The sequence below is a fragment of the Patagioenas fasciata genome, chromosome 10 (assembly GCF_037038585.1).
Source record: "Patagioenas fasciata isolate bPatFas1 chromosome 10, bPatFas1.hap1, whole genome shotgun sequence".
In the NCBI taxonomy this organism is placed as follows: domain Eukaryota; kingdom Metazoa; phylum Chordata; class Aves; order Columbiformes; family Columbidae; genus Patagioenas; species Patagioenas fasciata.
Window position 1 is genome coordinate 16,237,049 of NC_092529.1, and position 13,538 is coordinate 16,250,586.

The window sequence follows — 13,538 nt, forward strand, 5'->3', positions numbered from 1 at the left end:
GGGGCAAGTGGCAGAGGTCCAGCCAAACTCCATGCATCCTTTGCTGGGAAGGGTGGGAAAATGCCAGCTTTGCTCTCCTCTGAGCTCAGCACATGTCTCAGGCAGTCTGGCAGCATGTGGCAGAACAGCTTTCTAGAGGTGTAGCTGTAACACCTCCAGGTAGACCCACAGGAAAGAATTGTTGCTGTCAAACTAGGCTAAATCCATGCCCTTTTCCTCAAGGCTACTGGCTTCACACAATTCTGAGAGGCAGCTTTGTCTCCCCTGGTGCAGACCTGGTACTGGAAAAGCAAATGATGACAGCTTGTGGGCTATGCATCCCCCTGCTCATCCTCCACCTCTAGCATGACCACTAAATGAGACCTCTACCCAATGAGATAATTTGTCTGGGACCAAATATTTCAGTCCCTTTCCTAGCAAACTCTTTCCAAATCTAACAGCAGAGCTAGAAGCACCCCACAGTACTCCAAGTGTTGAGTGTTCTAAATCAGAGGTCACCCCAGCCACTACTTGTTGAGATTTCAGACCAGTGTCATTTTTCAAGCTGGTGTGACACTTAAGTTTATGCTAAAACTCCCCACTGACTTGTAGATTTTAACTGGGGAAGTTTGCAAGGAATGTGTTAAATACCTGGTGAGTGAGTAAAGATGCCAGCAGCAATCAAGATTTTTTTCCAGAGCAGCTATCAGTGCAACTGCAATTCTTCACCACAGCTATGCAAAAGCAAGCGCGCTGTGACCTCTGAGCCAGATGGCAGAGAATCTCTGGGGGAGATGATGTTGGTATTTCCTGTGACACTCAGCACTCGTGTTGCCCAGAATATGGAAAATTCTCAAACATCTGCCTGGAGGGGTATAGCGAAGACTGAATCTATATTCTGGTCAAACACAGGTAGACAGAAGAGCTGAGAGAGGCCTGCTACCATGCAGCTCATCAAACCCTCCAAGTACTTTGCGTTTTGGTCAGCGGGGATGGGGAGAGAGGTTCAGGTCATCTGAGTTTTCCCAAGTGAGCCCAGGACTTGCACAACAAGCTGCAATAGCTGCTCACATGGATGTGGGAGGTAATTATTAACACTCAGCTTCAGCGAGTCTCAGCCATTAGCACTTCTGAGTGAGACAAGCAGCGCTCTGGTTTTGGATGGGCACTGAGGGCACAGAGGCTTGCAGCCACCCCTCACAGGTCTCAGCAGCATCAGAGGTGTCTCCCTCTGCTCAACCCATTCTCCCTAATGTTATTTCTCTAATTTTGTTACCCAGAGCAGGTTTTCATCCTCTCTGACACCCCTTCTCTGATCTTGGTCAAAGCATTTAATCTCTATGACCTATTTTCCCCATATGCAGACTAAAGGATGCTGTGAGAACACGCTAGTACTGTGCTTTGGAAATGCTATTTTTTTTTTCAACATTGTCTTTTCTCAGATTTCAGAAGGAATATTTATCCTCTAGTGCCTCTCCAGCCCTTTCTGGTTTTTCATACTTTCTTGGTATGCTCTCAGCCAACAGGACAGACTTGCAATGGGCCATTTCTTGGTGTGTCAGTACCAAGTACTGGTTCATTTTCTGCCATGTGTCTGTCCTTGATATTTAATTCCACATTTTCTGGAATAAAGCCCTATTGTTCAACAGCCATCTTAACCCTGAATTAAAGCTACTGGAGTTCCTTCTCTTTTGTACTAGTGTAGCCAGGATTATAATCTGCCTTGATACTACAACTACCTAAAATATAAAATTCACTTCAAACAGCACTGATTCTGCCCTCAGAGTACGTCAGAAGTCCCAAGACAGTCCTGAAAGCTACGTGGCAAGCAAAAGGCACAGTACACAAATAAGCATTTTTAACTTTTTTGGTATTCTTTTGCTGTAGCAAGGCTGGGTCTGGTTGCCACTGATGGGTGATAGCAAAGCATCCATTATCTTCAGTAAGAGCCAGACTCTCCCATCTAGCGAGGTCATCCCTGAGATGGGGATGCCTATGCACAAAGACTGGCATTCAATGCAGCAGTGCAGCTTGATAAGTCTAAATAAAACCATCAGGTCACCGAAAGGTGATTTTTTTTTCATCCCTCTTATATATGATGGACTATACAACTTCTGCTTCATTTTTCTAGAAGTGAAAAATCTGGTCCTTGCAGCTTTTAAGGAGGTTTTAAAATAACTATTCTCCCATCTCTGTGGTTTAAATAGAATCATAACCATACTACTTATAGCCTGGAAGAGAGATAGGATGCCAAAATATCAGGCATTTTTAATAGACTAAGAGAAAGAAAACATTGACTTGGGTACCAGCAGGAACAGGAAAAAGAAGGCAAGATTTGAGTTCTAGGCCTCTACATAGAAAGCTTCTTAAGCTTTAAGGAAATAAGATTCTGCAAAAGTTGGAACCTTGCTGAAAAGACCTAATAGTAAAGCAGGCTTGTAAAGTATACTTGGAACACAAATCCCAGCAACAACATGGACATCTTGCCCCTAAGTCTTTGTATCACAACTCTACCCTATTGTTCTCTAAGACGCATTAAGCTATGATCTGATATTCCAGGATGAATACATAATTAACACTGATAACCAACTTCTGCTGTGATCTGAAGTTCTTGACAGCTTTCCTTCTGTACCACATGTATTTTCAAACAGCTTTGGAAATTACAATCAAGTCTCACTTTGTTTTCAGGGTACTCCATCCATGGTCATATTTCTTAGCCCAGCTCTGGCAGCGCCAGCACAGCTCTATCCTCCTCCTGCCCACCTTTATGCACCTATATCCAAATTGCAAACTTCTTCTTTTGCACTCCAGAAATGTTGCCTCTCTGGTGTTCAAATCTGAGTTGGGGGTGGAAAGCAAGACATAATACCAAACCAGAAGACTCTCCTAGTTTCATTCCCTGCCTAAATCTAGAGCTGCCACCTCAGCCCTCTTCTAATCTAACTGTCCAACATTTCTGTGCTCACTTCAGTCAGGACAACTATTTCTCAGTTCATGTCTAACAACTTTGGACTACTCTGTACAGAATTCCTTTAACAGACACAGATTTCTTCATGGAAATTGAGCTTATTCCTATCATTTTGTGTGTGACTCGCTCCAGCACTGCCATGACCAATGTTTTTTAAATGTTATATGATGCATCAGAAAGAAAGCACATCAGGGACAGCTTCCACTGAAAAGGCTAAAAAGTTGTGTCAGCATCCTGCCATCAGGCTGCCACTCAAAATACTTTCAGAGTAGTTTTTGTAGAACAATAAAGTACGTTAAAATGCCATGCTTCATAAATGTAAATTACCCATTAAGAACAGTTTACAAATGAGTACAGTATTAACCAAGCCACCATGTTAAAAAACTGCCAACTAAAATTAGCGATCCATGATTACTCACTCTTTTCTATCATTAACAGAGGAGCAATTAGCTAAAACAGAAATTTGGTTTCAGTAGACACAAAAATTGTGCTATTTAAACCTGTTGCCCATCATGAACTTAAGTCTTCTTAAAAATCGCTTTAGTCACTTTTATTGGTATAAACACCTAAGTTGAGAGCTAACAGCAAATAAGGATTGTGCTTGTCCATAATAACCTCAGCTGTGAAATCTACTCAGACACAAGACATACAACCTTCCACATACACAAGTTATTTGTCAGCAAAGCAGAATGTTGTCATTCTGAAACAATTACATACAGTAAAAGTTTTCAATATTTTATTAAAGAAAGCAGTCAAAATGTACAAGTATTACCCAGGTTTGTAGATAACTTCCTAGAAAGGCAGTAAAATATGAATTTCAATCTAGGTTTTAAAAACTGCTATAGTTGATAATTTTTAAAGTTGATATTTTAAAACCACATTTCACAAATAGTTCTGAAATATTACCAAATGAATAGTGCAACAAGAAAATTGAAATTAGTTCTACACTGTTTGCATGTCAAGCTAAAGTTATAAGTAACTGCTTCAAATACTCAAAACATTTGAGAATGAATGAACCAAACAGCTCCCACCAAAAACTGACTTTTGACCACATTAGGAACGTCCTCTTCTTGTTCTTCGCTTAAAATCAAATGATAATAAAACAACACCTCTTGAGGTCATCAAAAATAACTTTAGTATAAAATTGTCTTGGCCCTTATCAAATATTACATGAGTAAAACTGTTAAGCCTTTATCAAAACAGACAGGAATAGGGAAACAAAAAAAATGTCATGGCCTTAATCCATATCTATTGGAATCATGTCTAGAAACGTTAGAAGCAAGACCAGAAACTTGGAGCCCTGTTTTGTTTTTAAAAACCACACAATCACAAAGAAAAACAGCTTCTTACTGCCTAAGGTTTAGGGGTGTTCTGCTCAAGTACCTGTTCTCATAGACAGCAACTTCTTATGTTCTGAAGAGAGCATACACAAAATATAGAAAAATAAATAAAATAGCTTCTTACAGCCTAAGGTTTGGGTGCTGGGTGGTGGTTTAGTATGTCCCCCACAAGTCACACTCTCTTGAGATCATATGCAGAAATATGGAAAATTATATCCATCTTTCTTTTTTAGAAAGAGAAAAGTCCCCCTACATCCCAAAGCTCTTGAGATCACAAAGGATGGTGCCCTGGGTGCTCTGGATACTTTGGCAGCATGGGAAGTGGGCTCGGAGACAGACCCTGAGCTCCTTGTTGAAGATGAAGCAGAGGATGGGGTTGACCCCTGCCTGGGCAAATGTCATCCAGACTGAGGTGGTCAGGTAGACCTGGGGGATAGAGCTGGCCTTAATAAACACCCGCAGATAGCAGGCCACAATGTAGGGGGACCAGAGGAGCAGGAAGAGCAAGGTGATCATGTAGAACATCTTGCAGAGCCTTTTCTCCATCTTAAACTCCTCGAGCACCAGCAGCCTCTTGATGTGGCTGTGGGTGGCCTGCCTTATGCCCACGAGGGTGGGTGGTGTGGGCCCCCTGCCAAAGCCAGCCGTCCAGTTTGCAGCTGCTTGGCCAGTGGCTCCTGGCCCGTGGAAAGTCCAGTTTTGGCTGATGGCTGGTACCAGCTGAGCTGGCTTCATCTTGCGGTGGCCATGGATGAAGAAGAGCAGCTTGATGTAGACCAAGTGGGTGGCAGCGATGACAGCCGCCAGCATAAGCATGAAGCCCAGCGTGTCGTTGGCCTTTACATAGCGGTGCTCAAAGATGCACTGCTCCTCTTCCCGGATGAACTTGTAGGTGCCCACATCGAAGACAGGAGGGAAGGCCATGGCCATGGAGAGAGTCCACACCATGCACACCACAGCCAGGCAGGTCCAGCCCGTCATGCGCTTGGCATAGAAGCGGTGGTGAGCAATGGCCATATAGCGCGTGACCCCCACGCAGAAGAGCAGGAAGGCGGCATGGAAGCAGAAAAGCACGGCCAAGAAGGCCAGCACCTTGCAGCTGAGGGGTCCGTGGGGCCAGGCAGCCCCGCTGCGCACCGACAGCATGACGAAGGGGAAGCAGGCCAGCGAGCGCAGCCCATCAGCCAGGCAGAGGTCCAGCAGCAGGTAGTACGGGGCGCGGTGCAGGTGCCGGTCCTTGAGGATGAGCCAGGCGAAGAGCACGTTCCCCGCCAGGCTCACGCAGAGGATCAAGCCCAGGGTGGCCAGCTTCAGCCCGGAGGCGCTCAGCAGGCCGCCGGCGCTAGGCAGGTGCGGGCTGCTGCTGCTCCCCAGCTCGCTGCTGTTCGCCATCGGGTCCTTCCTCCTCCTTCTTCTCCTCGTCCTCCTCGGCGGCACCGCGCAGGCAGGCTCGGGGGCTCAGCGCCGGGGCAGCGCGCCGGGGCCGAGGGCCGCACCGCCCGGTGCCCCCATGCCCGCCGCCCCCGAACTCCCCCCGCCGCCAACGCCGCCGCCGCCCCGGCCGCTCCAGCGACGCGGGGCGCTGCCGCCGCGCTCCCCGCGGGCCATGAGGCTCCCCCGCCCCGCGGCCGCGCTAGGGCCGGGCCCGGCGCCGCCGCCGCCCCATGGGGCTGGGGGATGCGCTGGGGGCGAGGCGCGACGCGGAGCCACCCCCTTACCGCCGGCGAGCTGCTCCTCCGCGCCGGGCGAGGGGCCGGCCGAGCCTGCGCACAGCAGCGGCGGCGGCGCTGCCCAGCTCCCGCCGAGGACAATGGGGTAAATCCCCCTCCCTCCCTCTCTTCCCTTTCTTCCCTTCCCTCCTCCTCCTTCTTCCCTCCGCCCTGCCTCCGCCCCCCGCGCAGCCCGGCCCCTGCGGAGCGCGAGGCTGAGTCAGGCGCGCAGCGGCGCGGAGGTTCCGCTGCCGCAGCGGAGCTGCGAGCGGAACGGAACAGCCCGCAGCCGGGGGCCCCGCCGGCCCCCGCCCTTCTCCCGCCGCCTCCGCGGGGCGGAGCGCGGAGGATGTAGCGGCGGGGTGGGTGTCGCGATGGGGCTCGGAGGCATCCGGGGTGAGCGCGGGATCCCCGCGGCGGCGCCGCGGGGTGGGGTGACCGGCTGCTGCTGCCGCCGCCCCGCTGCCGTGTGGCCTCGGACAGCCCCCGCGTCCCCTTCTGGAGTCGGAGGGATGAAGCCGTTTATCGCTTATGCAGCCGATGTGTGCATGTGCATGACACAGGTGTGTATATGCCCATATGCACACGTATTGATATCTGCCACAGGTGTGTATCGATCCAATATATCCATGCAATTAGTGATATACCCATGTCACATTCACCAATGTTAGATATAGTCATACCAAATAGCCATTTATCTATCTGCACACGGGAGGCAAGTCCGGTAGTGCCTGTTGCAGCAGAGCATCCAGGCACATGGTTCCTTGATGGGTAGGGAGGTTTGCAGGGGAAGGAGGTTTGCAGCAAACTCGCGTGGTGAACCAGTGTGAAAATCAAGGAAAAGCTGCCTCTGCAAGTCGGGAGCCTGAGGTCTGGGGCCTGACATGGGGTTCCTAACAAGACAGAAGGAGAGAGGAGATGGCAAAATGTCCCTAAAACGCATTTATGCTTTCTACATTTCTGCATCGTGCAGGTGCTTACCAGTCTCTTGACTCAGTTACATGAGGTCTGTGGAGGACTGAGCAGCTTTTTGTGTGCTGGGTAAAATGCCTTTGGCCTGACTAGCACAGAGCTTCTGCTGATTGCACCCACACTGTTGGTGCAGGCTTATAAAATACAGTTTAATTAATGCAGGGCAGTGACATGCAGAACCTTTTCCTTTCTCTCTCCCACTTTGCCATCCTTCTGTATGTAGAGTAAGGTCTCTCTGTGTGCCTTGTAAAGCACGCACCACCATGCAGCCCTGGGCTTGCTGGAGATGCTAATGCAATTATTGTACTGTTACTGAGTTTCCTTCATGTCCTCTTGTGAAGGGCACATCTGAAATCCTTTTTGAGTATTCTATTAAAAGCCATCAGTAAATTCAGCATCATTCCAGAAACGATAGCAATTAAATCATCTGCATCAGCCCTAAAAGTGGATGTCAGTGGACCCGATTTTTAGCAGATCTTTCTGGCTGGTTTCAGAAAGTGCCACTGCATCTGACAGGGACCAGGCACAAACTTCAGTTGTGCCACCAGACATCCAGAGCAGCTCTGCTGAACTCCTGGCATTTGAACAGCGGTAGAAGCAAAATCAGACTTTGCCCCGAAGATGTGTTGGGGGCAATCTGTATTACACACAGGATTTCATTTGCCTGTGGGTCTGTTTTGTATCTGTTCTTTATTACTAGCATTAGGAAAGCAAAGAAATCCAGAGCGGGAAAAAAAGAAAAAAAGTGGCAGATAATTGAAGTTGCTTTTTGCTTCCTACCAGTACATCTGAGCTGTTTTCAGTTGTTAGGTTTCTCATTTGCACTGAGGTTTTACTGTGACAGAGAATTGCCCACGGGTTGTTCAGTGCTTTGTGCAATTTTCAAGGCGTTTCTCACATCCATGCAGTGACCTGAGTGATGGGTGCGTGGTGTCCCCTCAGCAGCCCGTGCACCAGCATCAGGAGTGGTGCCTTTCTGGAGGAGCTGGGGATGTCATGTGCCTCGCTTACGCCTGGTGCAACACAGGACCCTGTTCATGGGCTCTCCCACGGCAGGGTGCCAGCAGCCAAAGCACTTTGCCAAGCACAAGTACAAGGATCTGTTGTCCTTGCGGGCACCTGACTTCTCAGAGGAGTGGAGGAGACCTTATGGCCCATGTTAGCTCTGTGATCTCTGCCATTAAGTGAGCAAAAGGGAATAACACACCTGCTTCCCTCCTCCGTGCCTGCAGGTAGGGTTTCTCCTCTCCCTGAATGCTCGCCAGTGCAGCTGAGCTGGCTCAGGAGCTGCCGTAATTCACTGCTAGCTTGCCAGGCCAGCAGCAAATTGCTAGCTCATCTTTCTCCCACCTGTAGCAAGGGGAGAGCTAGCAGGGAATGCTATTTCTTCCATCTTTCTGGGTCTGCTCCCCTGATGGGGCTGCTGTGTAGTGCTGTAGGTGGTGTGAGCCAGGAATTTGGGGGCAGGTTCACTTGCGGGGCTTGCTGAGAGGTGCATTGCTAAAGGAGCAACTAGAAGCAACAGGAAAATAAAAAGCAGGTGTTGGCTTAACAGGCTTCAAACAAGGTTCCTTGCCTCCAACGTGGCCAACATGAGGTTAGATCCACCAGTGTAATTCTACCTGTTAGTGACACCCCAGCTCCTGTTCTCGTCTCCCTGCCAGAGGAAGAGCCCTCCCTGCCCCAGCCGGGTGCCCCCATGCAGGCATGCCTGCCCTTCAGGGTGCTGCACCTTCTCTTTGCGTCAGCCCCATCAGGTTCAACCAAGATCCTTGCCCAGGCTCAGACCGAGTTTGGACATTAGAGAAGTACCAGATTTATGGTATTTGACTGAAAAATAAGAAATAGGATATTTAGTAACCCTTCTGCTGTCATGGTGCTGCTCAAGGAGCTTTTCTAGCCTGCCGACAGCAGTGCCCTGGGGAGGGGTCCACCACGAAGAGTCAAAAGGAGCTGCAGGGACTGCCCTGACACCCCTGCAGCGAAGCCTTCACCCTCGGTGCTGCTTGGTTCTGCAGGATGCTACAGGCCATCCAGCCCACGGCATGGGTGTACTCCTGGGCACGGCACCGAAACACCAGGCTCCAACCAACATTCCAGAAATTGTAATGAGTGTGTTAAGCTATTAATACTTCCCTTTCTCACTTCAATCACTTTCAGAAAATGAGTTTAATGAAGAGCTGTTCTCTGCTTACAAAATGGTGCTGCACAAGCTAGATGGATTCGTCTGACCTTTCAATGTGCTTTACTTGAATTGCCTGCCTCTTTGTGTTCTCCACTTGCTGCCTAGAATGGGAAAGACAGCTGAAGTACAAACTCTTAAGCAAATACTGTGGCGTACTGCTTTCTTTCCACCAGCCACCAGTATTCTTCCCAAAGCCTCAGCTATTTATCATTTGTGATGTTATTTGTGTTCTTGTGTCTGAGAGCTCTGTGTAACATTTCTTGAAAGAGAAGTATCTTGTATCCCTTGGCACTACTGCAGTAGAAATCAAAGTGTTATCCCCAATGTGACATAAGAGAAGAAGCAGAAAATGTCTGAACATGCCTGAAGGACAAACTTGGAGCCTCTCCATGGCAGAGACACCACTGGGAAGCAAGACAGGTGAGAGCGGTCAGCCAAAACAATTTTGCCATCGCGTATAATTCAGGCAAGGAAAAGTTTTCAGGCTTACTAATCAAGGAGTTGGAAATGTCAGTCTGGAGCAGAAAGGGATAATGGGGGCTTGAGTCGGATGCTGGCACAAAAAAGATTTGGATCCTCCTTCCCAGCTTCCTATAATTCCCAGACAGCTCTCCAGATGACAGTCATTATTTGTGTTATCTTTGCACCTAACAGAGTGAGTCAGGGACCAGGGTGCTACATAAGCAAAACAAAATACTGTCCCTTTTCCAAGGGAACTTGAAATCCAACTGTGAGATGGGAGAGAGAGCCGATATGAACCCTAGAGAAGGGGGAGGAGGAGTGAACAGTCAGGCTGCAGCCTGGGGAATGGCATCGGTGTAACTCATCCCTGCAAAGGAGGGAGTGCAAGGAGATAATGAGGTAGGTTTGTGGGTGTTTACAAGGATCACAATAATACTTTGTGACAATGACAGAATATGGCACATTAAGGTAATGTTTGAGCACTGGCTAACATGAATGTCCTTGCAGGGGCAGGAGTTGGACTGGATGATCCTTGTGGGTCCCTTCCAACTCAGGACATTCTATGATTCCATGAAAACAGTGTGAGAAGTTTTAAGTCTGCAAACTTTACAGTACCACCCAAAATAACTGCATTGCACAGGACTCATGCTTGCCCTCTGTAACTTGGGCACAGCGCTGGTACGTGCCAGTGAAATGAAGACAGATTTAAACCAATGCTGGGAAGCTCCCACCCTACCTCTCACTTACAGAGGGTCCGAATGTCAGGTCAGGGATGGAGCACTGGGGGCTACTATTGGGCTGGGAAGAACATAGGCAAGCAGAGGCTGGATTTGTGCTCAGCAAAACGCTAATGAAGCATTTTGCATGTGGTTTCGTTCACAGAACTATTAGCACAGTTGTGAAAATGTACAGATGACGCCAAAGTGGGTGAGAGCATTAATGTTGCTGTTGAATCCCGGTTTCCTGGATGGCAGCAGAGGATCTGCAGGCAAACAGTCACATAGCTCTATCTTTCTGGCAAAGAGGTATCTGACAGCTAGCTATCACATTTTTCAAGGGCTTGTTCCTAGCTGTTTAATACTTCATATGGTCTCTTGGGAAGGGAGGAGGGAAGAACGGAGGAGTATATTTGGCACAGCAAGGAAGTGGACTCAGGTCTTTTCCATCCCTTAGTGCTGTGTTGTTGCAGAGGGAGAGAAAGCCTCCTTCCACAGCGGTACTAATCCTCCTCCACAGCAAGCTGAACGTTTTGAACCTGAACAACTCCTCTCATTTTTCCCCCATGTGATTGTGAGTCAGGCTGAGCTTCTCTATTCTTCTCCATAATTGAGTAGGAGATTATTTTGACTGGAAATAACCAGACCCAGGTATCATGGCTGTGAATGCCTCCATGCACACCGCTTGCTAAAAGTTCTGTAGCCTTCTGCAAAGGAAGCTGGTCTTTAAAGACTTTGCTCAATGGAGAAGGAAGAGAAGCAGAGGGGAAGAATAGCTCCTTGTGCTCACTTCTATCACTGGCTCTGCTAAACTTAACCAGCTGAATTGTTGGTGACATGCTGTTCTTCAGAAGCAGCTCTTTTGTGGAAGAGCTCCCCTGTGACACGGGGAATAGCCGCAGTGAGACAGGAAATATCCATGACAATGGCTTTCCACAGGAGCTGTAGCTGTGATCCAGTCCCACGGACGTGCTGAGAAAGTTAGGAAAAGCCAGTTCTCTAAAAATCTCCAGGGTAACCTCGCTTGGCATGGATTTTCCTATTTCTTCTCTTCCTTTCTCTGTAGCTCTCTCTCGTGGGACACAGATCATCTGCTTGCCTTGCACTTCCCACCCCTCTGTCCTGGAGGCAGTGAGCAACTGGAGGAGTGCAGGGCAAGAGAGAAGTGGATGTGATTTTAGACCACATCTGGACATGTGGCTTCCCCTGCTGCCATGACAGCTGATACTGCAAGACACAGTGCCCTGCCAGGTCCCACTCCCACTGGGTACCAAACAGGCAGGTGCAGCCCCTCCTCAGGGCTAAATTTTACCTATGAGTTATCCCGCTAGTGAAGCTGGATACTAAGAAGCATTTCACAAGATCAGGCTTTCACCAGTTTATATATGTGGGATTGCTTCAGGCTATTGAACCAGCCTGCTACTGACTAGCCCACCCCAGAAGTGTTATCTGTGCTGTAGCATCCTCAAACCATGGTTGTTCTGCTTGTGCATCTAATGTCTCAGCTGTTTACTGAGGAGCTAATGAGCTTTTGGAGATACATGGGTGCTATAAACTCCTTAGGCTGGAGATAAGCAGCTTATTGCCTTTAGGAGCACTGCCAGGCCTTGGCTCTGCTGTTGTGGTGCTTCTCAGGCCCCAGGTTCTTCATTAGCAGGAAGGGTTATAAAGTCTTGCAATAAGCAAGTGTATTCCTAATTACCTGCATTCACATGTGTGCTGCAGCCATCTCCAGGGGTTGAGGTCAACCCTGGCAGCAGGACAAACAGGCAGCAACGGGCTTTACATGCTGTGTTGTCACGTCTCCCTGCGCGACTTCAACCCTTGCGAACTGCCGTCCCTGCACAGGGGCTGCACCATCTCCACAGGGTGAAACTACCACCTTCATCATGGTGAAACAGCCTCTGGCATCCAACAGCAAATTCACTGTGGGCAGGTTTAGAAAAAAAGGTAGCTGGTTTGATAATGAAACAACTTATTTCCATTGCTATCCTTTCTCTGCTTTCAGATAGACCCACTGTGAATGCCTGTCTAGAAAACTGAGTGGGTAAAAAAAAAAGAGGTAATGCACAACTGAAAGTTCACTTTCAAAGTCACTGTGAAGCAGGTTTTTACTTGCTTAGTGTGAATTCAGCCCTTACGGTTCTCTACTTGCTCTCTGCAGTGTCTGCCATCAATCCTGGTCAACAGGCTGCAGTTGCTACTCTTACTAAATGCTAAAGAGAGTCTTCAAATAAAATCTGCTTGGCTAGTCAAAACATCTTCATCTTTATTGTGTATTTTACTTTTCCCCATGCTTTTCCATATTACCCAGGTATAAATTAGCCCAACAGCACTCTTTCAAGGTGTAGCTAGAAACATAATTTGGTATGCAACTCTTAAATTTTTGTTTAGTTGCTCTCCTTGGAGCAGTTTTGGAATTCATCTAATCATCAGGGAGAGTTATTTGAGATGTTTGAAGTACCTTCTGATACCATCTTTTGAGTCATTAAAATCTGAAAGCTGGTTTCTTTGCCTCTGTATTGTCCTTATATATTACCTTTCCTGTTGGTTGATACCTGTGCACAGCTTACACTGAAGCCAGAATGACTCTGATTTTGGCACTCTGTGCTAACAGGTATCCCTTCCTTGCCTACAGGCCCTTTCCCTCCTCCACAGCTGGTTGAAATGAAAGCATGAGCAATGTAAAAACCTTTAATGTGACTAAAACTCCAAGATTTAACAATATCAGAGTCTGTGAACTCAAATGCTAAATTCTTAGTTAAATGAGTATTTTCTGTTTGATGAAGCCCTTACCGGGGTGTTGGAGCGGGATGATAATCCAGATAAACTGAGAGCAGTGGTTTGGAGGTCAGCTCGAGGCTCTGCACCGCTGAACAGTACAGACTGTTCAGTGCCACGTCTGGAACTCAAATCAAGCATCACCAGATTCATATTCAAGAGGAGAAAGTCTCTAACTAACCCTTCTGTATTTAAATTGCTTCTTCAACAAATGCATTCTCTCATCATTTAATTTTGAACTATAGAAACAGCACGTAAAAAGGTTTTGTAATTTAGAAGTGTTCATGGCTCTCAACCAACTTTGTACACTAAGTAAAGCATGATAAACGTTTTTTACCATAGTATGCTATCAACTGAGCTTTTAGAGCAGGCTGATGAAAAGGAATCTATTATTTTAATAGCACTTTCCCTCTGGTAAAAGGTCTT

At 47.8% G+C, this 13,538-nt stretch overlaps 2 protein-coding genes across 3 annotated transcripts in view; one reads left to right on the top strand and one right to left on the bottom strand.

Annotated features, from left to right (window-relative positions):
* Nucleotides 1-3,482: 3,482 nt before the first annotated feature.
* On the bottom strand, nucleotides 3,483-5,832 carry GPR27 (G protein-coupled receptor 27). Its single transcript, XM_065845679.2, has one exon. It carries the CDS (start codon nucleotides 5,677-5,679, stop codon nucleotides 4,537-4,539), a length of 1,143 nt encoding a protein of 380 aa, XP_065701751.1. The 5' UTR covers nucleotides 5,680-5,832; the 3' UTR covers nucleotides 3,483-4,536.
* Nucleotides 5,833-5,987: 155 nt separating this feature from the next.
* Nucleotides 5,988-13,538, top strand: part of EIF4E3 (eukaryotic translation initiation factor 4E family member 3) — a 35,020-nt gene continuing 27,469 nt past the window's right edge. The window contains exons 1-2 of one of the 2 annotated variants that reach the window (XM_071813222.1): nucleotides 9,166-9,573; nucleotides 10,498-10,640. In XM_071813222.1, the coding sequence (XP_071669323.1) occupies nucleotides 10,528-10,640 (113 nt within the window). In that variant the 5' untranslated portion in view covers nucleotides 9,166-9,573; nucleotides 10,498-10,527. Of the gene's footprint in view, nucleotides 6,103-9,165; nucleotides 9,574-10,497; nucleotides 10,641-13,538 lie in introns of those variants that run through there. The other variant, XM_071813223.1, reaches the window with a different exon arrangement.

Excerpts from the sequence above, each read along its gene's own strand:
- GPR27 (XM_065845679.2), bottom strand. The coding sequence starts at position 5,679 with ATGGCGAACAGCAGCGAGCTGGGGAGCAGCAGCAGCCCGCACCTGCCT.